This window comes from Mastacembelus armatus, chromosome 13 (assembly GCF_900324485.2).
Source record: "Mastacembelus armatus chromosome 13, fMasArm1.2, whole genome shotgun sequence".
Lineage (NCBI taxonomy): Eukaryota > Metazoa > Chordata > Actinopteri > Synbranchiformes > Mastacembelidae > Mastacembelus > Mastacembelus armatus.
The window spans coordinates 81,551-108,447 of NC_046645.1; the positions used below are offsets into that span (position 1 = coordinate 81,551).

Below are 26,897 nucleotides of genomic sequence, written 5' to 3' on the forward strand. Positions count from 1 at the left end.
CTTTTCTCAGTCCAGAGTTGGTTTTTTGAAGCACGAGACATGAGTAAAACAGACACATGGGAGTTTGGGGTGTCAGGATGAGTGGTGTCAGGAAATAATCATCACCCCTTCAGCAGCAAAACAGTCAATGTTCATTGCCCATGTCCTCTGCATGAAATCCTCAGAAGTCCACAACCGCTACTGTAACTTCTGTCTGAAATGTCAATTCGACAGCTCTCATCTGCTTTCTTTGTAGTTTTCTATTTTATTATAAAACACACTCCAATCATCCAACACTGGAGAAATGAAACAAAAGCTAGTTGTTGACATAAGTGCGTCATGTAGTTTAAACACCATACATGCAATGTAGCTGTCGTCTCCACATAATAAAAGATGAATTCATCAAAAATATAGATGTGAACAGCCTTTTAAAGTATTTCATGTCATTAAGCAAAGTTTCTTGAATAGTGTTGCCGTGGCGAGGAAAAGCCATTTGGGATAAAAAAAAAAAAAAAAACTGAAGTAAACAGCATTATCTCCCACTGCTTGCAACTGCTTAGCATTCTCTCTCATACCTACTCTGTATTTCATTGTGTATTCTGATTTATTCCAAAAAAGACATTCAGTTGAGCAAGGAAAACTCAAAAAGCCCCCCCCCCCCCCCCCAAAAAAAAACATGATCGAACGTTCGATCCGTAATACAATCTTCCCAGTTGAAGAATTTGTGTCTTGCTTTTTTTCTGTTTATGCAGAAGGATTTTGCTGATTCAGACTGGTCTGAATTAGCCACATTATCCCACAAATCCTCTGAACTCCCACCAGTTCTCCTAGCTGTTATCAGACTCGTCCTCGGCCTCACGCAGCCAAGTGAAGAAGGCGGTGACGGACTTGAGGGCCACACCCTTTCCCTGCTGCTCAGCGGGGTCTTTGCTAGACTCCCACTTATAGAAGGCCTCTTCTTTGATCACGTCCTCGTCGTAAAGGGCGTCAAAGAACATCCGCAGCAGATCTAATGGAGGGAAGAGAAACAGGAAATGTTCACAGATAAATAATAAATTCTAAACATAATACTAAATTAAACTATATAATCAGGAACGTGACAAAACAACAACCATTTATTGGAATTTATTTTATTTTGTCGGTATTATTTTTGCAGGTAACTAATACAAAGAAATTTGGGGCATCTAAAAACAACAAATGTCATGTCAGTGGTGACAAAGGAAAACATGAACTTGAATGAGCCACTCACTGGCAGGTTGCTCCATCTGCACCATTAGGGCCTGCAGGGCGTACAGAGCCTGCAGCTCCTTCTGCTCATCCTTCAGGTATTTCTGCAGCAGTATGGCCCTTTGTTTGATTAGCTCATTGTCCACCTTGTAGGGATTTTCACCTAGAGGCAAATGTTATAAAATTTAATTTAACAGCAATCAATTGGTGTAGTCTGTGATCAAGAGCTAACATGACATGCTGCAACAGCCAATGTCACATATTTTACTCTAGACTAACAATTTTCTCTTTCATATGTCTGGACCATTCTTTACTGACAAATGTAAAGAGAAAAAGTGACTCACAGATGATTGCTGACTGGCAGATGGAGGTCATCAGGGCTCTGACAAACATGGTAGATGAGGTCTGTTGCTCATCTAGGCAGTTCTACACAGAGAGATTTATTAACTATGGGCAATCTGAGTTTCAAAATAGCATACAGAAAACAAAATTGAACAACATAATAATAGAACCTGCAACTTCAAAAACCTGATGAAGTGGAAAACAAAAGCAAGAATACAAACCTCAATCCAATCAAAGATCCTCTGGTTGTCAGCCTTGTCCTGGATCAGTCTGTCCAGGTGTTTGGTTAACTCTGCAGAGCTCAGCTGCTTTTTGCTCTTCTCTGACTCATCACCCAGTGTGAACTCCACATTCTATAAACACAGAGAGGTGTCACTCATATATTCACCATAAACCTCTCTCAATAAGCAGATGAAAATACCTTTCACATTATCTTTTTATGACAGTATGAATAGGCTAAGAGGCTACAGACCTGACCTTCTGATCTGTTATTTCTGTTACACAGGAATTGAAGCTTATTGTAATGTCGCATTTCTGCTTCAGTCTACACTTGCCAGCAAATCTTCTTGCTCTATCTGTCCTATACTGAAGCATGCTATAAAACAAGCTAAAAGTATGACTAGGTGATTGATTAGACACAAATTATGCATGGATTTCTCAGTTAATGATGGACTAGTGAGTGACCTCTTACCTTTTCTGTCACAAACTTGTTGACATCTATATCTTCAGGGAGGAAGTCTTTCCACTGAAGATTAGCCTCCCTCCACATAGTACCTGCCTTTTTATGACTCTGACGGGGGTGAGACAAATAGTTATAGACTGACGGACAAACACATTTACTGATCACACTCACATAAATGGATTGACATTTACACATTTCTTTAGTGCTGCATGTTTCACACATACATGTTTTTGCCCCCACCCAGCCAAGAACATACTCAGTGCAAAGTACTGGGTATATAAAATGGATTGTAACTTTCTCTCACCATTTCTTTGCAAAGTAAAGTTAGAATGTGAACCAGCAGGACTCCTGCTTTGCCCAGGGGCACCAAAGGCTTAGAAATCTCCCTAGAGACCAAAAGTTTCAGGATTAAAAATCAAACAAATTAAAAACACCTCCTCTTGCTGATTTCCTATTTTAGCTTGGTCAGGTTCCAAGTGAGGCCCAGGACTAACCTGAAGAGTTCTCCCATTGGGATGCCTCCCTCATGAAGCATGGGAGTCATCAGCTCTGCCAGGTACAACCAAATGTGGGGTATGTCTATCGCCATGTCTTCAGCTACCTCCAGGATTTCCTGGAGCCTGAAAACACATTGCACCAAGATCAAAGTTTATTCAAGGAAACAAGAATAAAAAAATGAAATTTACTCAAGAGAAGAGGAAATTAAGGGTATTTCAAATCTACAGTTAGTTTGCTCTTGTCAAAATCAGTGGATCAGTTTGTAAACTTTGTATATTTTCACTTCGGTTCAGATTCTTTTCACACTGGAAAATCCAAGCAAATCAAAATGTATCACTACAGGTCATGTGAATGTTCATAGACTGCTCATTTGCTAAACAAGTCCAAGGCAGGAACAAGAAAGTAAACACAGGAAGAAGATCTTGTTCTGGACTAGTGAAGATTGCTAGGAGACATTATCTGGCAACATAGTATAGAAAACCATGCCAGCAGAAGGCAGAATACACAAAACATCTTGAAAACACAGCATTGCCTCACATTTTGCAAAAAAAAAAAAAAAAAAAAAGATCTGTTGTCTGCTGGCAACTTTTCATCTCGGATCATGTTTCCACCACAAATGGATCACTCCAGAGTAATCTGGCATGAAAACTGACACTATTTGTTGTTTATTGTTGCTGTTCTTTTCTCTCTCCTCTATCCATTCACCCCGAACAGTCGAGGCAGGTGGCCGCCTGGTTCTGCTGGAGGTTTCTTCTGTTAGCAAGTGCTGCTCATAAGGGATTTGTTGGGTTCTTTTGTTTTTTGTAAAGTGCGTTGAGATGATTGTATTGTGATTTGGTACAAATAAAACTGAATTGAATTGAAACATATGGAAAATGATTTTTTTTTTTTTTTCTTGTCAGCTGACACTAAAATCTACAAAACGCATCTCACAGCAGCTGGGTCTATTTGAATTTACTCTTGGCTTCATATATTTACCTGTATGTAATTTTTGATAGTTTTACATGTGCTGTATGAAAACATCTCACTTGGACTCAATACTGACCCTTTATAGTACTGCTGTATTGGAAGAATGTTGGTCTTAATGAGTTGATGCAGCAGCAGGCCCATGTGTTCCCTGGCAATTCTGCTGCGCTCCAGCGTTGACTCCAGCCCATTTCGTACAAACACAAAAAGTAGCTCAGTACTGTTCATCTCCTGCACACACTGCACAGCCTCCTGTTGAGAGGGACACAGACAGTGATTGTCAGTGTATGCCAGCAGATGTCAGTAATGATGTACACATACCAATCATATATAAATACAAACAAGGAATTCATAATTTTTTAATTTTATCTCATGACAGCCTAACTTGTTACTGCTAATACAAAGTGAACATTTTCACCTGCTGCTTCACATTAAATTGTTCAACAAACAGAATCACGGGAAGTACAGGTAAACTATCATACAATTGAACATGGTTTGAATTTATGTTTTTAAAACATTGCAATACCACTGCATACCTTCATGTCATTGATATGGAGGTACTCCTCGATGATAGCTGTGGACTTCTTGTCCAGCTCTTCCTCGGTCAAGGCAGGCCTGGTCTGGATCTGGGTAGGTGGAGGGGTGGCAGATGTCTCTCGCTTCACTGTTTTCACATGCACACACGCGCGTGCGCGCGCAAACACACACACACACACACACACACACACACACACACACACACACACACAATATATATATACATATATTCTAGAAATCTGAAATAAATCTCCAAGTTTGAGTTTTCAAAATATAGTGGTGGTTGATTTTTTTTTTTTTTTTCTTTCACTGGATGGATTTGCTGCTACATCATGCCACCAACCATTCTCCTTGCTCCTAGCTCGTTCTCTGCTGCCTCGGTCTCTGTCGTCTGTCATGCTTGCTACCCGGCGGACAGGATCGGCCAATCCGCGCTGTTCTCTCTCCCTGCTCCTTTCTTCATTCTCCCGACTGAAGCTGCGCTTGGTAACCTGCAGCCGGCTTCGATCGCGGTCATCCCTTCTGTCAAATCGGTCACTGCCACGATCAGAGCGGTCGAAGCGGTCACTGCGCTCTCGACTCGAGCTGTTTCTGCAGAAGGACAAAGGGAATGGCAGATTCAGGGAGAGGTACACTGCACTGAGCCCAATTTAATGTATACACCATCAAAAAAATGGTAAAAATGATCTCTGCATTGTTAAGGCAACGCAAGTTTATTTACATAGCACAATTCATACACAGAGTAATTCAAAGTGCTTTACAGAAAAAAAAAGACGTTTAAAAGTACATAGGCAAGAATCAAAATAAGAAACAGCAAATAGTGAAATTAAAATGAAAGGAAACTGGGTGCAGATAAATCACTGTCAGTTGTCTCATGTTATATACCACGTTAAAAAGAAAGGTTTTTAGCTTGGACTTAAACATTGCCAGAGATGAGGCTTGTCTAACATAATCAGGAAGACTATTCCAGGTTTTAGCTGCATAGAACTGAAACGCTGCTTCTCCCTGTTTAGTCCTGACTCTGGGCATGAGCAGAAGGCCTGTCCCTGATGTTCTCAGAGTTTGAGGTGGTTCATATGGCATCAACATGTCAGAGATGTAATGTGGTGCTGAGCCATGAAGGGACTTATACACAAGCAGTGCTGTTTTAAAGTCTATTCTCTGAGAGACAGGAAGCCAGTGCAGAGATCTGAGAACAGGAGTAATGTGGTTATACTTTCTAGTTCTATTCAGGACCCGAGCAGCAGTGTTCTGAATGTACGGCAACTGCCTTACAGCTCTTTTTGAGAGCCCTGTGAACAGGCCGTTAGAGTAATCTAACCTGCTAGAGATAAATGCATGGATGTCTTTCCAAGTCTGGTTTAGACATGATCCCCTTGACTCTGACAATGTTTTTGAGATGATAAAATGCTGACAATGTTATCAATTTAATGTGGCTGTTAAAACTCATATCTGAGTCCATGATTACTCCTAGATTTCGAACTTGATTTTTAAATTTTAGAGAAAGAGACTCGAGGTGACTGCTGACACTTTCTCTTTGTTTCTGTGGCCCAAAGATGATTATTTCAGTCTTGTCACTGTTTATTTGGAGAGAGTTGTTTTGCGTCCACAGAGTGATCTGTTCAATACAGTGACACAATGAATTGACTGGTCCATATTAACCAGCTGTGAGTGAAATGTAAATCTGAGTGTCATCTGCATAGTCATGGTAGGACACATTATTTCTGCGTATTAACTGGCCTAAAGGAAACATGTAAAGATTGAACAAAAGGGGTCCCATGATGGACCCCTGGGGGACCCCACATGTCAACGCCATTTGGTCTGAGACACAGTTACTAACTTCAATGAAATACTTCCTGTCTTCAAGATAGGACTTAAACCAGTTAAGGGCAGTACCAGAGATGCCTATCCAGTCCTCTAACCTTTGTAACAGGATCATATGGTCCACTGTGTCAAAAGCAGCACTTAGATCCAGCAGTACTAAGACAGAGACTCTGCCAGCGTCTGTGTTCAGACGAATGTCATTTGTCACCTTGATGAGCGCAGTTTCAGTGCTGTGATGGGGCCTAAAACCTGACTGAAAATCATCAAAGCAGTCCTTTAGCATGAGAAAGTCGGTAAGTTGTTGGTAAACAACTCTTTCAAGGATTTTACCTAAAAATGGCAGGTTTGATATGGGCCGGTAGTTGTTCAGTGTTCAAGACTGCTCTTCTTCAGGAGAGGCTTGATGACAGCAATTTTCAGGGCCCTTGGGAATGTTCCAGACTGTAATGAGTTATTAACTAATTGAGTGAGTTGTGGTAAACTGCTTAGTGCTGATTTCAGAAATCTAGTGGGTAAAACATCGAGGCAACAGGTGGATGAACTCAGACTGGAGATGGTCTCTTCAACTGTTATGTCATTTACAGGTGTAAAGTGTGTCAGTTCTACCAAGTGTCTCCTGGATGGCTGCAGAGTTGTTATCTACCCTGTGGAATTTATTGCTTGTTTAATACCCTAAATCTTGTCATTAATACATAATACAAATTCATTACCTTTAGATGTTGAAATTAGTTCCAATGGCAATGGAGACGGAGGGTTTGTTAACCTACTCACTGTAGCAAACAGGACACGTGAGTTGTTACTACTGTTGTTGATGATGTCAGAAAAATACATTTCTCTCTTTCTACGTAGAGTTTCATTGAACACACACATCATCTGCTAACAAATATCATAATGAACCTGGAGCTTTGATTTACGCCATCTTCGTTCGGCCTTCCGGCACTCCCTTTTCTGTGCCCTGACCAAGTCATCATTTCTCCACAGTGGCTTTTGCCTGTTCCTGATTAATTGATCTTTAACAGGAGCAATCACATCCATGACATTTAGAACACTTGAAGTATATGAATTCAACAAATCTTCAACATGAGAAAAAGTGGTATTTTCAAACCTAATCATCTCCATAAACAGTGTCCTGGTGTTATCATTTATGTGTCTTTTCTGAACAAGTGTAGGTCCAGTTGCATCTTTGGGAATTATGGACAAATCAAAAAAGACACAAAAATGATCAGACAAAGCAACATCAGTCACAGTGACATTAGAAACGTTAACACCCTTAGTAATGACAATGTCCAGAGTGTGACCTCTGGTCTGGGTTGGCTCACTAACATGCCGACTAAGGCCGTACGTTTCAAGGACAGAAAGTTCTTTGGCATATCTGTCACAGGCCTTATCCACGTGAACATTAAAATCACCTGTAATAACCAAACAGTCAAACTCTGTGAGAACAACTGAAAGCATCTCAGTAAAATCATCAATAAATTTTTGACAGCATTGGGGAGGTTTGTAAATGATTATAAAATGTACAGAGGGAGATAATTTTTGCTCAATTTTTAAAGATATATATTCAAATGATAAAAACTCCCCAAATGACAGCCTGTGGGTAACCACATTATCCCTAAAAAAAAGGCACAGATGCCACCACCCTTTTTGTTTTCTCGTGTTTCTGATAGAAATGTAAAACTAGGTCGGCTGGATTGGTAACTGTATTGGCTGCCTCATTAAGGTGTGTCCTGATGCTCACCTCTGAGGAACTCGTCTGTCTGTGTCCAGTGGGGAGCCTGAGGAGGATGAAGGCTGCTGCAGGGCTGAGAACCTGTTCAGAGTGCTGGTGGTTGAACGGCTGCCTGACTCTGAGCCTGGGGGAGAAATAACACACATATAGCACAGACTAAGCATTAGTTTTTAGGTGTATACCTGGATTTTTTATTTTGATGTACATGACCTCATCACCACCATCAGTCTAGGAAACCTACCAGAATCTGCTGGTTTGGCACTAGTGCCACCACTGCTGCCCTTACCCCAGCTCCCCCATGTCCCTTTACCTCCAGGGGCAAGTAACTGATTGTTGAAGTCAAGAACAGGAGTCTGAAAGAAGAGTGTCTGTTAAAAACACAGCTGCTAAAATGGAAAGGAAACATATTTAATATATAACAGATGTCTCATCTGAAAACATGATGTTCTGATGTGAAACAAGTGAGATGGGAGATAAAATCAAAATATCTTAGCCGCACTATGTGAAAATTTGTCTCCCTCTCCTACCTTAGTGATTTTGCTAAGGCGTGAGGTGTCAATGGGTCGGTTCTTGGAGATGGGCACTGTGTTCCAGCCCTCGTCCTGGGGAGGAGCACCGCGACCTGGTGTGTGAGGGCCCCCACGTCCCCCAGGTCCTCCACTACCCATCCTGCCCCCTGGACCTCCACCTGACTCCTTCTTGGAGATAAGGGCTTGCTGCACTTTCATCTGCTCCCTGTGCTCCTCCAACTCAGCCTCTTTGTGGATCTGGTCGATGGTCTTGGGCCCCTGGTCGCCCCGTCGAGGAACCCAGTTGTTCTATGATGGGGGTTGGGTAATGGGGGAGAGCTTGTGAGTACATGGTTGATGTGAGTGATGGCAAAATAATTAACTGACAGCTGCAGTTTCATTCATCAGTTTTGTAGAACGTTTTTAATGTTAAGATACATATTTATCTGAGATATGAGATAAAATTATGTATTAAAAAAAAATCTCTCAATTCTTCTCTTTCATTTTTGCTTAGATAGAAAAGAACAGAAGATACATTCTGTGTTTCAGTTAAATTGGGCCAATGTGCTGACTTGGAGCAGCAGATTTTTGTTTGCAAAAATACTGAAGACAGCAGGTTTTGTAACACTGTGTGGGTGGGACTGGGAGTCTAACTACAGGACTGCAGCATTCCTTCAGAAAAATAAATTTTGAAACAACTACACTCAACCGGCTTTACAAAGCAGCACTGAAGTAAGATGGAGGAAGTAACTAAAACAACTTAACAACCAATGAAAACATTGAGCCAAAAGTAGATGGAATTAACTGGTTGCTAGAATTGACTCTGCTACTTGAAGATATGGTGGAAGTTAGTGTTGGACATCCTGTTGTCTCAGCCTATGGCACAGAGCAGCTCTTTGTTTGGGAGCTGCCCTGCATTAAAGAGCTGAGGAAGACACTTCTTTCTTAGCCCATATATGAGACTCACACAGGCCAGGGCTAGAGGACCAATGTGAGCGCCACTGGGGCTTTAGGTAGCACCATGCAGTCTCGGACTATGTGCACTATAAGGCATGTACCCTGGGAAAGGTTCTCTGTTCACATTTAACTACTAAAAAAAAAATAAAATGAGGGAAATGTAATAAATTATAGGAAATATGCTTTTTCAAGTTTAGCTGGCTTACAACAGACAGTCAAAAACTCACATTTTGTACTCCAAAAAACAATAAATTTGCACTACAACGTATGGCAACTAATATGCTGATTAAACCCTTGGGTCAGTGCTCCTTTAGCAAACAGGACAGAGTTTAGTTATCATACTTAAACAAGTATTTCCAAGTAATATAGTGCAATAGTTTGTTAAATTCTACTGAACTCATACAGGGTTGCTAAAACACTTTGCTGTTAAGAGTCCAGAATAAAAATGCCACATATTCCAGTCAGTGTTTATCTTTGATATGGAGTTGTTTTGATAATTTTTTTATATCTGAAATCTCACAAGAGACATTTTGACAACACAGTTTGACAGCTCTGGAACATTGTCAACAAGTTCATGTGTTTTGATTGGCTCTCATGTAACTGTGGAAAAGCTAAAAAAAACAAAACAAAAAAGAAAACGCTTTGTCATGGCCATATGGTATAACACGTGTCAATTAATGTATTTTTGTTGCATTTATGAATTACCCGCCGAAGGTCCAGCACATCCTGCAACATAAAACGGATCCTAGAGGTGGTTTTTCTCTCCTTGATTATTTTCTCCATCTGATTAAAGTACTGGTCCATACGAGGCTGAAGACACACACAACAGGTGGGTGAGTGCATTGTATAACTACCGCACATTTATCAGCATGCATATGTGCATCCACTTATGAATACTATTCTTCCTCATCACGAGTATGTGTGTGTATTTGTTTTTTTACCTTGGCCTTCTCAAAGTCCAGGTCCTTGCCGATAGTGGACAACAGTCTACATAGGCACTCCAGGGACTCTTCGTCATGGTTTTTGAGCAGCTTTACAATGCAGTCATGCATTATGACCTCTGTCAGCATTTTAAGCTTAAACAGCTCACCAATGAACTTGATATTGCCCAATGAGCGCCTCCTGGCCTTGTCTTTAGCCTCTTCCAGCTCCTCAATGAGTTGCTGCTTCTCCTCCTCCTGTCAGGGAAATGATGTCACATCAGAAAGATGAAGCAGGGCAAACTGTTGACAAAGGTGTGCTACTTCACAGTGAATATCGACATAACTGTTCAGATATTCTGAAGCAAACGTAATATTTCTTTTATTTTTTATATGCTATTTGTCTCAACTGAGGGACAAATAAGGGTTCATCTTATCCTATGTCTTCCTTCCATAAAATGAGCACATTCAAACTACCCTGAGACAAAACATTGGCATTACCATGACTTCTTCTACATAAAATTATTTTTTTAAGAAGTATTATACCCCAGATGCAGCCTCAAGCTCTTTCTGCTTTTTCTCAAAGACCTCATCATCATCTTTATCCTTTTCAAACTCTTTCTGGCATCGATTTAGTAGCAGCTTGCGAAAATTCACAGTGGCTCCCGGCTTATCGGTGGTTTGGACTCGAAGCTAAAAAGGAAGAGAAGATTTTTGTTAGCAAAGAGCAGAAAAAAAACGTATGTCAGCTTTTGTACTGTAAGTGGCTCTGTAGTTCCTCACTCCATTCATTTAGATCAGTGGCTCAGACCCAAGCTTGTGTACATTCATTTTAAATTAATAGCCAAATATATTCTTTTAACAAAAAGAAGTTTAAAAACATCAAGCATGTTTATGCTATTTATATGAAAAAATAAATTTAATCAATTATAACAACAGCAAGAATTCCACATATTATTTCTATAATATGTGTTTAGCATCACTTACCCCCATAAGGCAGCGGCACATGTTGGCATAGGCCACCGAAAAATCTGGCTCAGAGATGGCCTTTTCAAAAGTGAGGTCTATGACTCCTTTCAACCTCTCTTCTGTGTCAATAGTCAGTTCCGTCACCTGTTTCATTAGCTGTTGAAACTTTTGGGGGGTCAGTTTGTTCAGGATGCTGCGAACTCGTTTAAACAGCTCCTGGGTCTTAATCTGCTCTACATCATTCTCCTCGTTGTCTTCTACTCCACGGCTGCGAACAGGTTTCTTCACTGAAGGCTTCCAAGCCTTCTCAGCCTTGTTCAGCTGCACATCATCGCTGAGTGACATGCTGGTGATGATTTTCCTTTGGTCTTTCCTCTGGACCTGCTGAGAGCGGCGTGGACCACCAACCCCAATGCCCATCCCTGGAGGCTGTAAAGAGAGAAAGGAAGAAAGATTGGAGGAAGGGGAAAAGATGTAATATCATTCTTAGGATATATACTCTTAAGTGCAGATCACTTAAAACTTGTTAATAAAACGTTAACATACCGGTCCTCTGCTTCCTCCTCCCATGCCAGGCCTGCCGAGGTTAGCAAAGGCAGGTGTGAAGTCAGGGCCACAGTTCATCCCTGGTAGACGACTGGGGTCCAGCTGACGTAGAGGGATCTTATTAGCCTAAACAGAACAAAGCAAAGACTAACAAACTGATGATAAAACAAAAGTGAACAATATAGAACTATTTTCGTTGTAATCAAAACCCTAACAAAAATATGACTCAAAATACATTAAAAATACATTTTCTAAACATATACTACATATATTACAAGTGTACATGGCTGCACCTTGTCTAAGACAACATCACTGATGGCTGGTAGACCCTCGGGCTTGTTCATGCTAGCTGAGATGAATTGGAAGCCCAAAAGGAACTCCCTGTCATATTTCTTCTTCTCTTCCGTATTGATTGGTTTCCATTGTTCTGAAACAGAAACCTGAAAATGACTCGGGTTCTTCAAAGTAAGACATGGGATGAGATAAACTTTATTAATCCCCAAATTGAAATTCATGAACATTTGACAGCATTTAAGTAGTTTTTGTAATGAATATCAAAACAAGCATAATGAAGTCATGGTGTCACTCTCCCTACACAACTGAGCAGTACTGCAGAATAACGATCTGGGTTTAACTACAGATATTGCCATGCCTCATTAAATGAATGAATACATATCAAATAGGTATGATGAGGCATATGTAATCTGTGTACAAAAAGCACATCTATGGATACATATGCAACCTGACCTGTTTATTAATCACTACTTTAATGTGGCTTAGTGTTTCTCACTGAACAATCATATCAACAGAAGCCACATCTGGTAAAATACCACTCACTCACTTTCAGTGAAGCAAACCATAAACACAGAATGAGCAAGATAAGACCATTGTTTACACTGACTCGAACATGGGCCATTGAAAAGGATCAAGGTATAGAGAGACGCACCCTCTTTGTACTGGTACTTTTTGTCAGTGGTTGTCGGCTTGGGAGAATCTGGCTGAATGTTCTCGGCATCCAGCTTGTCCTCCTTGTCCTCCCAAGTCAGGTCTGCTTCCTCTGAGGCTGGAGGGGAAGCAGCAAGGGGCTGGGTCTCTGGTGCTGGCGCAGGCTCTGGCTCTGGTGGGGCCACAACCTGGTCCTGGGTCAGAGATGGAATGGGGATTAGCACAATCAGAACAGTTAAAAATTTATAAATAAATTTAATTAACCCCAAGAAGCTAGATTAAGCCTGAGTGAGTACTTATTACTGGATTGAGAATTTAAGGGGTTGATTTGAACTCTACACTGAGGAAAAGACTATATCTGTCACCCCAATATCAGGAGGTATTATGTAACTGTTAAATTAAAACAGATAAGAAAAGCATGGGAAATAACATATAAATGCATTACTGGCCAGCCATACAGACCTCTTTAAATGCATCCAGGAGGTCTCCCACTGCCTCTTTTTTGTTCAGATCCTTCATCTTCCTCTTTTTCTTTGGCACAGACACAGCAGCTACAGAAAGGAGAGACCAATACCATCAGCCTCAGATAAGTTCAAACATATCTGACCATCTTGCCAAAATAGAATATTTTCTTTAGATGATAAAAATGGAGCATTACATACTTAATCATACTTAAAAGATTTGTGATAACTTGTAGAAAGCAGAGATGGAACAAAAGTCAAATGTAGGTAAGTGAATGACCTTGCATAGTAGTTTCTACATGGGCAGGGGCGACAGTCAGCGGAAAAGAGAAGTCCTCCCTCTCCTCTGCTGTGGGAGGAGTGGGCACTATTTCTGGGGCACTGTCAGCTATGGAAACGGTCTCTGCAGGAGATGGTGCTTCTTCCTTGGCAGTGGATTGGGGAACTGGGGTATCTTCCTTGATTTCAAGGACAAGTGGAGTAATCGTTTCTTGTACCTCAGTCTGGGATGGTGCTGCCTGCATGATTGGTTCACTATCAGTCTCCTGAACAGCAGCGGCAGACATAGGCTTGTCAACAGTTGCAGTTGTGGCTTGGACAACTGGTGTAGGCTCTGCCAGTTCGATGACTGTGTAGGTCGGTATGACAGACTGGCTGACGTCAGGCTCAGCGATGGGACTGTCATCACACTCAGCTGTACTGATGGCATGGGCCTCAGGGTCTTGTGGAGCTGGCAGCGGCAGGCCATTTGGAAGGCAAAGCTCCTCAGGCTGTGCAATGGGAGACTCCAGCGGGGCCTCAGGGTGACTTGATGGCAAAATGACAGACAAACCTTCCAGCTTCCCTTCTGCCACTCCATTAGCAGTAGAGGGAAGAGCAATAGGTGTGTCCAGAGAAGGAGTTGTGTCCTCTGCTTTAGTCTCCACATCTTTTTCCAGCTCTTCTGTTGCCTCTGTGGCTTTCATGTCTGTTTTGTCCTGTGAAAATGAGGTGGGGACAGGGTCAGGAAGGGGTGCAGGGTAGGCAGGCACCTCAGGAGCAGTTTGGGGGGTTGGAGTGGGTTCTCTTGGAGGTGAAGGAGCATCCATCATGTCTGCAACAGGAGCACTGGATGCAAGGGAGGAAATAGTGTTGAGAGGGGTGTCCTCTGCTTCTGATAAAGGGGGTCCAGAGGGTTTAGTGTTCGTATCAGAGATAGTCTCTGTGGGGCTGGGGTCACCCTTAGCAAGTTCAGGATTGTTTGATGAAGGAAGAGATGTTGGTTTCCCTCTGTCATCTGGAAGGTCAGAGAGAAAAACGTTATTAAAACTACTTTCAATACGTGGGCCTCACACTTTCAATAACTTTCTGAAAACAGACATTTTGACATTCAAACAACTACTGGCCAGCTGTGGGGAGGTGAGAAAACAAGCAGGCCAAATTCATTCAATCATTCTCTTGTTTTACAATCTTTATATATCTATTTATGCCCATATTAAACAATTAGTGTCTTTTGATTGTTTTTACAACTACTGGCTTTTACTCTGCTTAAAAGTTTTTCAAAACAGCTATGAACACATGATTGGACATGCCACATGAAAATTTCTTGTCCAGCCTGACCTGAGTTCTTCCACATTCCCCACCTATTGCCTGTAAACAACTTTAAAACTACAAAAACTACATATACTCTGCTAAATTTCCTCTTGATTTTCACAGACACTAAGAAAACAAGCTACAGCCTGATATAATTGCTGCCAAAGATGCACAGCATGTCCAAATTACACAATGCATTTGTCAACAAGAAATGTAATACCCATAAGCAAATAGCTACAATATTCTTGATCTTGTCCAGGTTCAACTCATTAGCGCAAAATAATCTAGAGGTGCCATTCCTGTATGCATGTTTCTTGCTTCTGTATAGGTACCCGCATCAAAATAAAAAGGAAAAAATAAAACATCTAACAGCTAACAACAGCTAAATACGAACAATATCAAAATGCGTGTGAAAAGTTTTCTGCTCAACTGCATTACGTTTTGTATTCTGCACATCATGTTCATGAGATCCGACAGTCGAGCACAAGGAGTTACCTGGCTGAGACTGTCCTTACGTTCTGTTCATAGCACTTACCTGGTCTAACCAGTGCTGGTGTAGCAGCAGCTATGACACTTTCACCATTGGGCTGAGCCACTGCTGTACTTTCTGATCCAGATATGGCTGTCTGTTAGGAGGATACACACCAAACAATGAGGTATGACCTTTGGAGTCAGAACAACACTTTTGTTAGTTGATGAGGGAAAGAGTGGCTTTATGTTAGGCAAATCATAGATCAGTTTGATTTTGACAGATTGCTGTGTAACAGATGTAAGCAGATATAGGGTATCTAGTCAATACATATCAAACAAACTGTCATTATCTATGGTATTAGCTAATAGTACTCAAAAAGAAAAACTAAACATGACGCCAAAAAAAACATCTTAGTGACGTCAGTTAAATGGTTTGTCTAACGTGTCTAAAAACTAAATTGAAAATGTGACAGTGTGCTACTACGTTTGCTGTATCGACTGTGCTTGGTGGGAAAATTATGTAGCTCACTTGTGGTGGGGTTGGGGTAGAGCCACTGCGGCCTCCTGACATAATCTCTTCTGTAATGTCTCGACCTCCTTGGTTAGGGTCTCTTATTCTGATCTAGGGAAGAAAGAAGGCAGGTGAGTTGTCAAGGTGAAACATCAGGTTGGTCAAACAAAAAAAATGACAGAACTAAGACAGTGCTGGGGGGGAAAAGTACATGAGGAATGAAACTAGACTATTTTTCTTACCTCACAAGAGCATTTTCAGGGTCAGGAGTGTAATGCAAATTAGGAGATGCCTTGCAATGATGTAATACCTATAGTCACCAGCCCTTTCTGTGCTTTCTCTTTGGCTATGACTCGCTAGCTGTCTCTCATTCAATGAAAGCGACATTTCTCACATTCTGAACAGAGGCACACCAAATCCAAACACCAACTGCCTTGCAAATTCTTCTGCTGCACAACTGAACGCACTTCAATCTCTTAGTCACCAGTAATGTTGCGTGACTAAGACAGAACCAAGTTAACTAAATTGAATCCATATTATCAAACAAATTTCACTGCTGCTTTACATTGTGACACACAAAGCACAATCAGGCTTGACAACCGAAGACTTTTCTGTGAACACGCACAACGAAGGCTCATACTATACATTGCAAACATGTTATTTTTATTCAGAACACATTTCTCTCACTCACACTCTACATTATTAACTTCAGGAAGTCAGAGCTGGCATTAAAGTGGACCAGAATGTTACTAAATAAACTGAGTCCCTAGAATTAAATGTCAAAAGTCAAAATGAACTGGAACAAGAATCTTGTTCTCTGGCTCTACTTTTGACCAAAAAAAACATTTGCTCATTTTTATTGACTTTTACCTGGTTATGTCTGTCAGCACCTCCTCTCCTCGTGCCTTACAAACGCTTGCAGGCCTCATCCTGGAGCTGGAGTAGCTGTTCCAGCTGCTTCGAGCTGGACCTTAAACCCCACAAAGCAGGATGGTGGATAGATGTAACCAGCGTAGCTGATATTCGCTTAACTCACACACATCCAGGGTGAGCAACTTGGAGGCAAAACACGACAGACCAGGGCTGGGTCTGACTGTAACTAAGCTAGCTAGCAACTTGACTCACTCTGTCCTTCTTGCATACACTGAACACAACAAGGAGGGGGGAAAACGAGGATAAAGCGACTGGCCTTGTAAAGCTATGGTACTGGAATGCAAACCCCCACCCACAGAGACTAACAGACAGTTAAAGGGGCCAGGGAGTGAAGGAGAGGCAGGGAAGGGGGAATGAGAGTTTCCAGGGAAAAAAAAAAAAAAACTTATCAAATGAGCTGCAGCTACCATGAGAAACTCCCCCGTCTGTCTCTGCTCTGTCATTCTGTATGTAAATTTTTTTTTTTTTCCAGGCCTACTCCGTCTGAGAGCAGAGGAAACCAGCACAGGAGGAGGAGACAGAGGAGGTGGGGTGTGCCACAACAGAAGAGGAAAACTGGTTGGTTAGCCCTTCCGGCTTAGAAGGGGGGTGGAGACCAGTGGCCACGTGGAGCTGAGTTATGTGCTGACACGTCCTTTACCTCCCCTCTGGATTTTCTTTTTGAAACACACAGCCAGAGCGAGAGTGTAGAGAAAGAAAATAAGGCAGTTCACAGAGTTACTGTTTCTGCCTGTCACTAGATAGAAAATGGATTAAAAAAAAAAGAAGCTGAAAACAGAATATCACCTTAAAATCATTGACCCAAGGGAGGGTAGCTGATGATCATGCCCATTCTCACCATCTGTTTGCTGACAACAAAACCGTAAAATTAAAAGGCATACAATATACTAACTCAACATAATTTAATCTTTATTATACGTAGGATCCCTACAATCCACTACAAGAAACTTTTAACATTACTAATGCATTCTCCAAGAATGTATTAGTAATATTGTATTGAACCACACAATAAACTAGTACATGTCCACCATAGTACCACTCCAACTCCACATACAACAGTAAATACTTAAGTTTTATCATATCCCCACACTGTCAAAGTCCTTAAACCTCAATTACACCCCTGTTAAAAAAAAAGATGTATGATTTCAAACATTCGTCCAAACTCCCACTGTCTCTCATTGGCTGAATCGTTACAGTTAAAATGAAAGCTCTCAATGCTTCCCACAACATCTCAGATGAATGATTTAAACCACTTGATTTATTAATTTCATAGTCTTACTGGAAAAATAAGAAACCCCAAATCTCTCTATCAATACTTGAAAAGAAAAAAAAAAAGAATATCACAATCTCCTCAACTGACAACCTGCTGGACAGCAAAACAAAAACAAACAAACAAAAAAAAACAACAACAAAATCATCACTAACAGCATGTAGGTACACTCCAATCTGGTACAACCCTTGTTTTCAACTACACAACACTGTCCAATTCCCCAGCAGAACAGAATCAACCACCTTGTTAAAAATAACCAGTTTGTTTCATTCTATATACTAGTTCCTAAGTACAACGTTGGTGGTGCACCAACACCAAAAATTCACAATTAAATCACAGATGAATATAATCAGCAACACACATTATATGAAGAAATAACTTAACTTTTAATAACTTAAAACAATAATATCCATACCCTGCAAACTCATCTCAAATAATACAGCAGTAACATTACCACAGCCCAGTGTTGTTAAGGAATCTGTGTGACACTGCCCCTTGTGTCAATCAAATTGTTACTCTGAAAGACCTCAGTGGATGTGGACAAGTAGGGGCCAACCAACTTTTAGAAGAGTGAAAAGAACATCATGGAAGAAAACAACAGTTTAAATTGTTATTTTTCAAAGCCATATATATTTATTTAGATATTAAATGGGGGCACTTTTAGACCCTTTTAAATTTAATCTCAGCAAATTTAAAAAATAATAAATAATAATAATATTACCTGTCTTGATACTAGTATAGTGTGCTTTGTGTTGTAATAGGTGCATCATTCATTAAAAAAAACAAAGCAAAGCTTTTTGTGTATTTACGCACACACAAATGCCTTTAAAGCTGAAGCACAATCAGCAGACCCAAGCAGTGGATATTTCAGTGTCTATCTTAAATTTACTATGGGAGTTTCATATGTTGTTTCGGAGTATGTGACCCAGGCAGTGAGTGAACATGGACCTTAAAAGCCACTGTTTTAGCATGGCCAGGGCTCATGGGAACAGGCCAAAGTCCACCGCAGGCGACTACGTCCGCTTCTCAACGGCGGAGAGGGACCCCCAGCAATAAGGACCCAGTCATCACACCTTGATGCAAAAGTCCTAGTCGCATTGAATACTTGGAGCTTGTTCATGTTAATACTGATAATACATTACAGGATTCATACTTTACAAATATATGAATCATTCCAACGAATAATAAAAACTAAAAAATATATTTCTTTTAGCAATTTTTGGAACACTAACCAGATGAAGACAAAAAAAGGTTTAAGTTCCAGTTTCCATGAAGTGAAAGAAACTTCACTCAGCCAAGCCAAAAGTTGAACAATGAAAAAGCTTCAAACTAGCCAGAACCAGTTTCAAAAGAGACTGATGCAGCTCATTATTGAAAATGCAGCCCCCTTGATAAACCTGTTCACATAGCAGGCTTATGCCTCTCATGTATTCATCAGCTTTTCCACTTGAGACCTTAATGTAATGATTTGGAGAATACGTTTGTTTTGCCTCAAAGAAAAATCTAGGGAATGACCTTTCAGAATTCACAAAGACCTATATATAAAAATAAAAAAGTATGTGTTGGGCTGCAATCTGTGGTTGCACAAAAAAAACAGATATTCTAACTAGACTGAAGAGCCACTGAGGAATCAAAAATGAGTCATTTCTTGTAACCATCAAAGTCTCAAAAATAAAAATGATACGATGAGAGGTACAAACTGGGGCTTCAGTTCACAGAGAGCTAACACATACCACATGAAGGCATTTTAAATGGGAAAAATGTCTTACAGCAAGTTAAGGCAAAGCTCACCGCTTTTTCAAACACTATTTCCTGTCAACAATGACTCACTGGATATTATTACTTGTTAACATTTCTGCACTGGTAATTGTCTTTACACTAAAAAGGTCCATCCAAAATATCTATCCACCCAACATTTTTTACTTTTCACTTTTCTATTTTGGTCTACATTGACAGTACTCAGAAAACTGACCATTTATTACCTTTGGTTAGCTTGGACACATGTTATATGAGTATTTAGTATTACTCTGATGTGGCATCAAAATTCAAATTGAATTTTCAAACAAACCCAGCATTATTTAGCATTGCAGTCCTGTAACACTGCTAGACTGACAGTTAAAAAAGGGCCACGAGCAATGCAGCAACACAGTAAATGCAGTTTTGGTTTTTTTTTTTGGACCGTTTTTTTTTGCCATGCATGTTCTCCCTGTGCTTGCGTGGGTTTTCTCCAGGTACTCTGGTTTCCTCTCACAGTCCAAAAACATGTATGTCAGGTTGATTGGTGACTCTAAATTGCCCATAGGAGTGAGTGTGAGTGTGTGAGGTTGTTTGTCTCTATGTGGCCCTGTGATGGACTGGTGACCTGTCCAGGGTGGACCCCTGCCTTTCACCCAGAGAGAGCTGTGATAGGCTCCAGCAGATCCCTGGGACCCTGGTTAAGGAATAAGCGAACGTAGCCTCAAACCACTAGCCTGAAGCAGAGATGAGGGGTGGGGCCTGGAGATGTCTGGTATGCTCACTTCTTTATTGTAATAACCAAGTTCATGCTCATCTAATAAAACTTGCTGGTAGCCTTGAAATACAAACACCAAGTATGTTTTGACAGACAAAAAGGTGGGTATTTCATAGCTGTATTCAGAGGGGATAATTTACAACAACTAACCCAAATGTATCTCCTTATCTACTATCTCCTTGACTTCAGTCGGTGGAAAGTATGACTATTGGCTGTATTAACTCTCATATATGGTCACGCAATCAAGCAAATTTAAGCAACCATAAGGCTGCTGTATTATCACAAAATACTGTGCAGAACAGCAATGAAACCTTTTTTCTATAATTCAAGAGCCAAACATTATTTGGCTTTTAATATGCTATATCAGTAAGTTGTATATTCAGATGTCTACACTGACACAGGCAAAAGTTATCAGAGGAACCCTGAGTTTATCTCGTAGTAGCTGTTTGTGGCTGGAATTTTCTCATGAGTACAAAACACGTACGATATATTCACATAACATAAAAGAACTGTGCATGTTAAAGTACCTGACCTACCTCGATAAAATGATGCTATCCAAAAAAGAGACATTTTCCATTTTATGTGAACTGTTATTATAAGTCTGTGTTACTTTCTGATTAGCATTTCCAACATTTTTAACAATATGAAAGGCCTATTCTAGCTTTAGAAATGGTTCATTCTGCTTGGTACTTCTGAACCAAATATATATTCTCAAAAAGCCTGTCATTTTAAAGTGTAACATGTTTTATGTTGTGGAATACTGACTCTACCTGTTTGCGTTCCCGTTTGGTGGGGATATGCTGGGGAGGTTGAGGTGGAGGTTGCTGCTGTTGAGGGGCAGGGTTCATAATCACGGGTGCTGCCTGCACCGATTGGGTGAACTGAGGCTGGGCGGGGTAGTAAGCCCCTGCTGTGAATCAGACAGAGAGAAGAAGGTTAAATACCACAATATGACTTTCTCCTGTAGCCATAAACACATCTATCTGATGTAAATACACAGGATGTAGACAGAGGACATAAGCTGTTTACGTAATGAAAGAATACTGATGTTTAAAACATTCTGCTAATCTAAGTTTGAAAATGAGGTCTGGTTTGCAGAAGAACAGCTGCAGTTTTATGTTCACTGCAAAGTTATGAGTTATGTCATTACAATGACGTAATTGCAGCTTAAGTACTTAAGTCTTCTCACTGCCAGCTGATGATATGTTTGGCTTACTTTTAGATTTTAGGCATTAATCTAATGTTCTTAAAAAACAAAAACAATGTACCTTGTAGGTGTAAACACACCTGATTCAGTTCCTAGATTTAAAAAATATACTCTAAATTAATGTTGAGTCGGTGTGTAACTTTGCCAAAACAATGTCAAACTCCATAATTTTCTCTGGGCTTCTCCCCAGTCTGACCGACAATGACATGTTTAGCTGCATGTCGTTGTTCTATTAGGGAATGTCTAGGTGGTGTCCAGCAAACAATGTGGGCTTCATAGACAATTAGGCCACTTCTGGGGAAAACCTGGTCTGATAGCAAGGGACAACATCTATCCCACTTTGAATGGTGCGACTCTCCTCTAGAAAAAATCCGAAAAAATCCCAGGTTTCTTTTCAGCACTGTAGCCAGGCTGACAAAAAGTTACAGCTCTGTAGAGCCCAGTGTTCCCTTAGCTCTCAGCAGTGATGATCTTGAGTTTCCTTACAAATAAAATCACAAACATTAGAGATAAATTTCATCAGATGCTTCCGATAGCTGCCATAAATGAAGCTTCTACTAGAGTTGCTCTTGAATCATCTGTAAGACTACAGTTACGTTTAGACTGCTTCTCTCCCATAGATCTCTCTGAATTCACGTTAGCAGGTGCTTCATCTAAATCATCAACATGTCACTTAGACCCCATCCCAACTAGACTGCTTAAAGACACCCTGCCATTAGTTGGCTCATCTCTATTAGACTTAGACCACTTACACAAAAATCGACTATGTGAAGATTTTCAATCAGGATTTAGAGCACCAACAACCTTCTCTTAGACTCAGATAATGGACTCGTTTCTATACTTGTCCTGGTAGACCTTAGTGCTGCATTTAATGCTATCGACCACATGATTGGAATCAATGGAACAGCGTTAAAGTGGTTCCAATTTCATTTATCGGACAGATTCCAATTTGTTCATGATCATGATGAACCTTCCACAAGCACAAAAGTTTGTTATGGAGTTCCACAAGGTATTGTGTTAGGACCGATTCTGTTCACCTTGTACATGCCTCCTTTAGGCAATGTTATTAGCAAGCACTCTACTAATTACCACAGCTATGCAGATGACACTGAGCTCTATCTATCTATGAAAAATGATAACACAAACCGGTTAGCCAGACTTCAGGCGTCTCTAAAGGACATAAAGGCCTGGATGACCAGTAACTTTGCACTTTTAAAGAGTTTTTCCTCTCTACTGTTGCCAAGTGCTGCTCATAAAGGATTTGTTGGGTTTCTATCTAAAGTGACTTGAGATGATTATATTGTGTTTTGGTGCTATACAAATAAATTAAAATGAAGCTTGAGAAAAATTTGAAAATTCACATTCTTAATGTTACTATCCTTTCATTTATTCTATTTTATTACATTAATGACTGAATAAACAATTAAATGAAGGTGATAAAGTGAGATGTCAGATGCAAGTTGAATTTCCTCTTTTACTTGAGTAAATTTGACCACCTGTAAAAGGCAACAACAAAATATTTTCATTGTGTCTTTTGCCATTTTGTCTCTAAGATGTCAAAAGACCATTTCTCAGAACCAAATGTAGCATACCAATTCCTTGAATTGCTATCTAAAAAAAAAAAAAGTTTGCTATCACGTTTGAAATCCAAACTCTCACATTTCATGAGCTGGAAATGGCTAGCATTTCCCCTTTTTAGCATTTTAGCCTAAAAACTTTGTGAAATTACTATTTATCACAATAGTTGCGAATCTTTTCTGTGAACTGACTAATTGTTTCGGTTCTACACTTCTTTGGTTTTGCAGCCCATGCTTGCATTCTGATTAAAGGTGATGATAAACCTCTAAAAAAATACCTCAAAACTTTTCTTATTGCCTGTCTAAATATTAGTGCAGTGAAGTAATAAATCTTAAACCGCAACTATCAACTTCTCAAACATGATAATTTCAGAACTAAGCAGATATCCTCTTGAACAGAGAAGATTGCATAAAATCCACATTGCTCTTTGTACTCTTCTTCTCGTCTTCTCTAAACCTCACTTCATGTTATATCTGAATGAACAACTTAGAGGCAGACATGGCATCGGGAAGGTCCAACAGGTAGGCCTTCATACTATGACACAGCAGTCTCCCACTTTGCCCAGCCCTGCATTGGTGCCAATTATTTAAGGCCATAAATATTTTTTACATTCACACATCTATGTGCTGCCAAACTGACCAAGTTTAAAAAAAAGGAATTTCTATACACCTACTGGTCAATAATTTCAGTTAGACATCCAACCATCCTGTGATATTACCTGGCCTTGTAACTGGCCTCAGCTACAGTTCAGAACCAGTTGTAGCCCACTTTCAAAGACCTGGGTTAAAAAAAATCCTCAGATTGAAGAGGCTCTCTTTCAGCTCGGCGGTAACTAGCTCCTGCTCTGCCTCTCTCGTCCTCTGCATGCATTTCAGTCTAACTCACATTACTGAGTCTGCATTGTTGATCAGCAGCACAGACTAAATATAGTCAAAAACCCACACCGGCTGGCGGAGAGAGTGAGCGAGGGAAAGGGAGGGAAGACAGAAAGAGAGAGAAGGGCAGAGAGAGGGACAAGGGGAGCATGCTGGGAACCAGCAAGCCAGAAGGTAGAATGAAACTTTTCTTGGACAGCGTCCTAATACTGTAAATAACAGACTTAAGATATGACTCACAAATTGAGTGAGGAGATTGAAACAGCAATGAGAGAGAGGGTGCTGCAAAGAGGCACACTGTCTAGACAACACCTACCCTCAGTGTCCTGCTTCTCTTGGGACCCATGATTCCCCATTCTGAATGCAAAACTGCGTTATGGACAAAAAAAAAAAAAAAGGAGAGGGGCGGGTTTCTGTTCAGACCCCCTCTCAGACTTCTTGTTCTCTCAATGAGTGCCCTCTCAGAATGACTTCTTTTAATGCTCTTCCTTCCTCTTGCAGTGTGTCCATTTTGCTCCTCCCTCTGACCTTCCTGATTCCTCCCTGCCTTTCACTTTTTTTCTACCTTCCTCCCCCCTCCAGAGTGAACTAGCAGGCAGGCTAAACTCTTCAGTTACGTCATTCAGAGTCTCTCTGACAACTCCCCTATCTCTCCACCCGGAACAAGTGATTTGATCCATGCTGGTGAAGACTTCACAGCCCACTACAAAGAGGGTGGGCTGTGTATATGTGCATGGGATGAGTGAAGCAAATCACTCAACTTGGGGGGCAGCAGCCTTAAAAATAGTCACCAGTTATGTATGTGTTTTCTCCCGACTACTAGAAAAGGAATTAGTGGTCAGACAGAAGGCACCACTGAGAAGACTGGAGGGGACAGACATACTGTGTATTTGTAACACTTTCCTGCCTCTGCACAAAGAAGATGGTAATGCAACACATCAAAGGCAGGAGTTTCAGAGAGCTATGTCTCACTGTCACATGACCTAGCTGGTCAGGGTGATATGCTAACTTGACATCATAACATGTGACTTCCAGCATGACTGACGTGACAACAAACCTTCTGATACAAACACATTGGGAATTAGAGAGACGCTCACTTCATACAACTGGTGAACAACAAGATGTCCGAAGTAAATTCAAAACTCGCAGACTGGGTCAAATTATTTTCAATATGCTGTCAGTCACCCTTAAACAGCTTCCAAATGCACTGTCAGTGTTAAACTGGGGCTGCCAGTCATACACAACACAGTCCCCTTCAAGGGAAACACTTATTTGAAAAGCTTCATAAAGATTTTTCCTACATTACTGTTTCTTACCACACAGAGAGCAATTAAAAAAATCTGAAAATACTGACCAGAGATTTGAATATGGAAAAAAAACTCTGCAAATAATAAACAATAAATTAACTTAATATTTGCCACTATTTTATTTCTATTTTAAAAACGGGCAGATCCAGGTGCAAAAATATGTGTAGGTATTTCAACTGCGATGCGCATCATTAAGTGCATGACAGCCTAAGAGAAAGAACTGAAGAATTGTTTTTACAGTCCTGTGTATTCTATTGCTGATAAGGTCCACTTTAAACAAAGGCAACACATAGTTTGGATGCCTGATGTGGGGGGTCAACAAGTTTGTTGAACAGCTTTGTGACTTCTTGTGATGTACTGACACTTAGCCACCTCTAGAGGGTGGGAAAACACATGAAATCAACAGCAAACGTTGTAGTGTTACTGTATTTAGCAGATGTGATGAATTTATGACAACAGAGTTTGACAAATTAAGAAACAGGAAGCAAAAAAACTGAAATATGTTAGAACTTTGTAATAGCTAGATTATTGTATATGACATATATGATGGACACAGACCGACCTAACGTCATAAATACAGATGCTATTTATGCTCACATAGTAACTTCTAACACTTTCCAGAATTTAGCCCATTACTGACAACATATCTGCAATTCATTATAGCCATCTGGTGAATGTTGGTTGAGAAAAAGTAATCGCTGCTGATTTCTCCCTGTGTGACTGCTCAATGTCAGTGCAAGATAGACAAAATACATTCTGCCACCTCATCTGGCTTAAAACAGAACAGTTCTGTGTGCACAAATTGATAAAGCTGCTGCAATGACGGATAATTGCCCAAATCTAAACCTACTGATCTATTTCTTAAAATTTCATGTTAACCAGAACTGTCCTGAGCAACCACCCGTGTCCATGTACATTATTCTGGGGTTTAGTAACTTACAGTATGTCAGCTTCCCATACTATTTGCCCTTTGTTGAAACATTTGCCTTAAATTCCATTAAGTGAAATGTCATGTGTGCCCTGTGACAGCACAATAATTTACTTTCTGAAATGTTTCGCAGAATTATTTCTTGAACCAGTGCCTGCTTTTGTGTCAGTGTAAAGTCATGCTGAGGGTTTTACTATGTGTGAGTGGCTCAGGTGAGGCCCCAGGTAGAGCCTCTTACCATAAGTACCATATTCAGCAGGACTGGTGCCTGGGTAGAAGCCTGGGGTGCCTGTTGGGACTGGGTATTGCTGGGGTGTGGGCACATAGGTTGCTGACCGGTACTAAAGAAACAAAGGGAAAGGAAAGCGGAAGAAAGGAAGAGAGGAGAGACAAAAAAAATTGTTAGGCATAAAAGATACATAAGTGTAAAAGAATTGAACAACAAGATAGACTTCCTTCTCTTCACCATAAACAATACAGTCATGGTTCAAACAGAAATAAAACATAAGAACTTTCAATTTGTAAACAGCTTTTCAGTTCTAACATAAATGCAGAGCATGGCAAATTTTCCGTATTTGTATTAGCATGGGGGTGCCATGCCAGCTCAATTATTTATACCATCTGCTTCGTGCATAAAGACAA

The 26,897-nt window shown here is 40.5% G+C and overlaps 1 protein-coding gene across 1 annotated transcript in view; it reads right to left on the reverse strand.

Moving 5' to 3' along the window:
* Nucleotides 1–806: 806 nt before the first annotated feature.
* Nucleotides 807–26,897, reverse strand: part of LOC113136552 (eukaryotic translation initiation factor 4 gamma 1-like) — a 30,225-nt gene continuing 4,134 nt past the window's right edge. The window contains exons 6-31 of the mRNA XM_026317464.1: nucleotides 26,494–26,596; nucleotides 21,131–21,270; nucleotides 15,664–15,756; nucleotides 15,199–15,289; nucleotides 13,372–14,367; nucleotides 13,093–13,181; nucleotides 12,632–12,824; nucleotides 11,979–12,112; nucleotides 11,686–11,811; nucleotides 11,158–11,568; nucleotides 10,717–10,863; nucleotides 10,192–10,428; nucleotides 9,956–10,060; nucleotides 8,312–8,602; nucleotides 8,026–8,137; nucleotides 7,794–7,908; nucleotides 4,575–4,822; nucleotides 4,231–4,358; nucleotides 3,774–3,946; nucleotides 2,725–2,850; nucleotides 2,535–2,616; nucleotides 2,240–2,338; nucleotides 1,770–1,901; nucleotides 1,551–1,632; nucleotides 1,229–1,369; nucleotides 807–988 (exon numbers count right to left, since the gene is read on the reverse strand). Coding sequence (XP_026173249.1) covers nucleotides 807–988; nucleotides 1,229–1,369; nucleotides 1,551–1,632; nucleotides 1,770–1,901; nucleotides 2,240–2,338; nucleotides 2,535–2,616; nucleotides 2,725–2,850; nucleotides 3,774–3,946; nucleotides 4,231–4,358; nucleotides 4,575–4,822; nucleotides 7,794–7,908; nucleotides 8,026–8,137; nucleotides 8,312–8,602; nucleotides 9,956–10,060; nucleotides 10,192–10,428; nucleotides 10,717–10,863; nucleotides 11,158–11,568; nucleotides 11,686–11,811; nucleotides 11,979–12,112; nucleotides 12,632–12,824; nucleotides 13,093–13,181; nucleotides 13,372–14,367; nucleotides 15,199–15,289; nucleotides 15,664–15,756; nucleotides 21,131–21,270; nucleotides 26,494–26,596 — 4,776 coding nt within the window. The remainder of the gene's footprint in view (nucleotides 989–1,228; nucleotides 1,370–1,550; nucleotides 1,633–1,769; nucleotides 1,902–2,239; nucleotides 2,339–2,534; nucleotides 2,617–2,724; nucleotides 2,851–3,773; nucleotides 3,947–4,230; nucleotides 4,359–4,574; nucleotides 4,823–7,793; nucleotides 7,909–8,025; nucleotides 8,138–8,311; nucleotides 8,603–9,955; nucleotides 10,061–10,191; nucleotides 10,429–10,716; nucleotides 10,864–11,157; nucleotides 11,569–11,685; nucleotides 11,812–11,978; nucleotides 12,113–12,631; nucleotides 12,825–13,092; nucleotides 13,182–13,371; nucleotides 14,368–15,198; nucleotides 15,290–15,663; nucleotides 15,757–21,130; nucleotides 21,271–26,493; nucleotides 26,597–26,897) is intronic.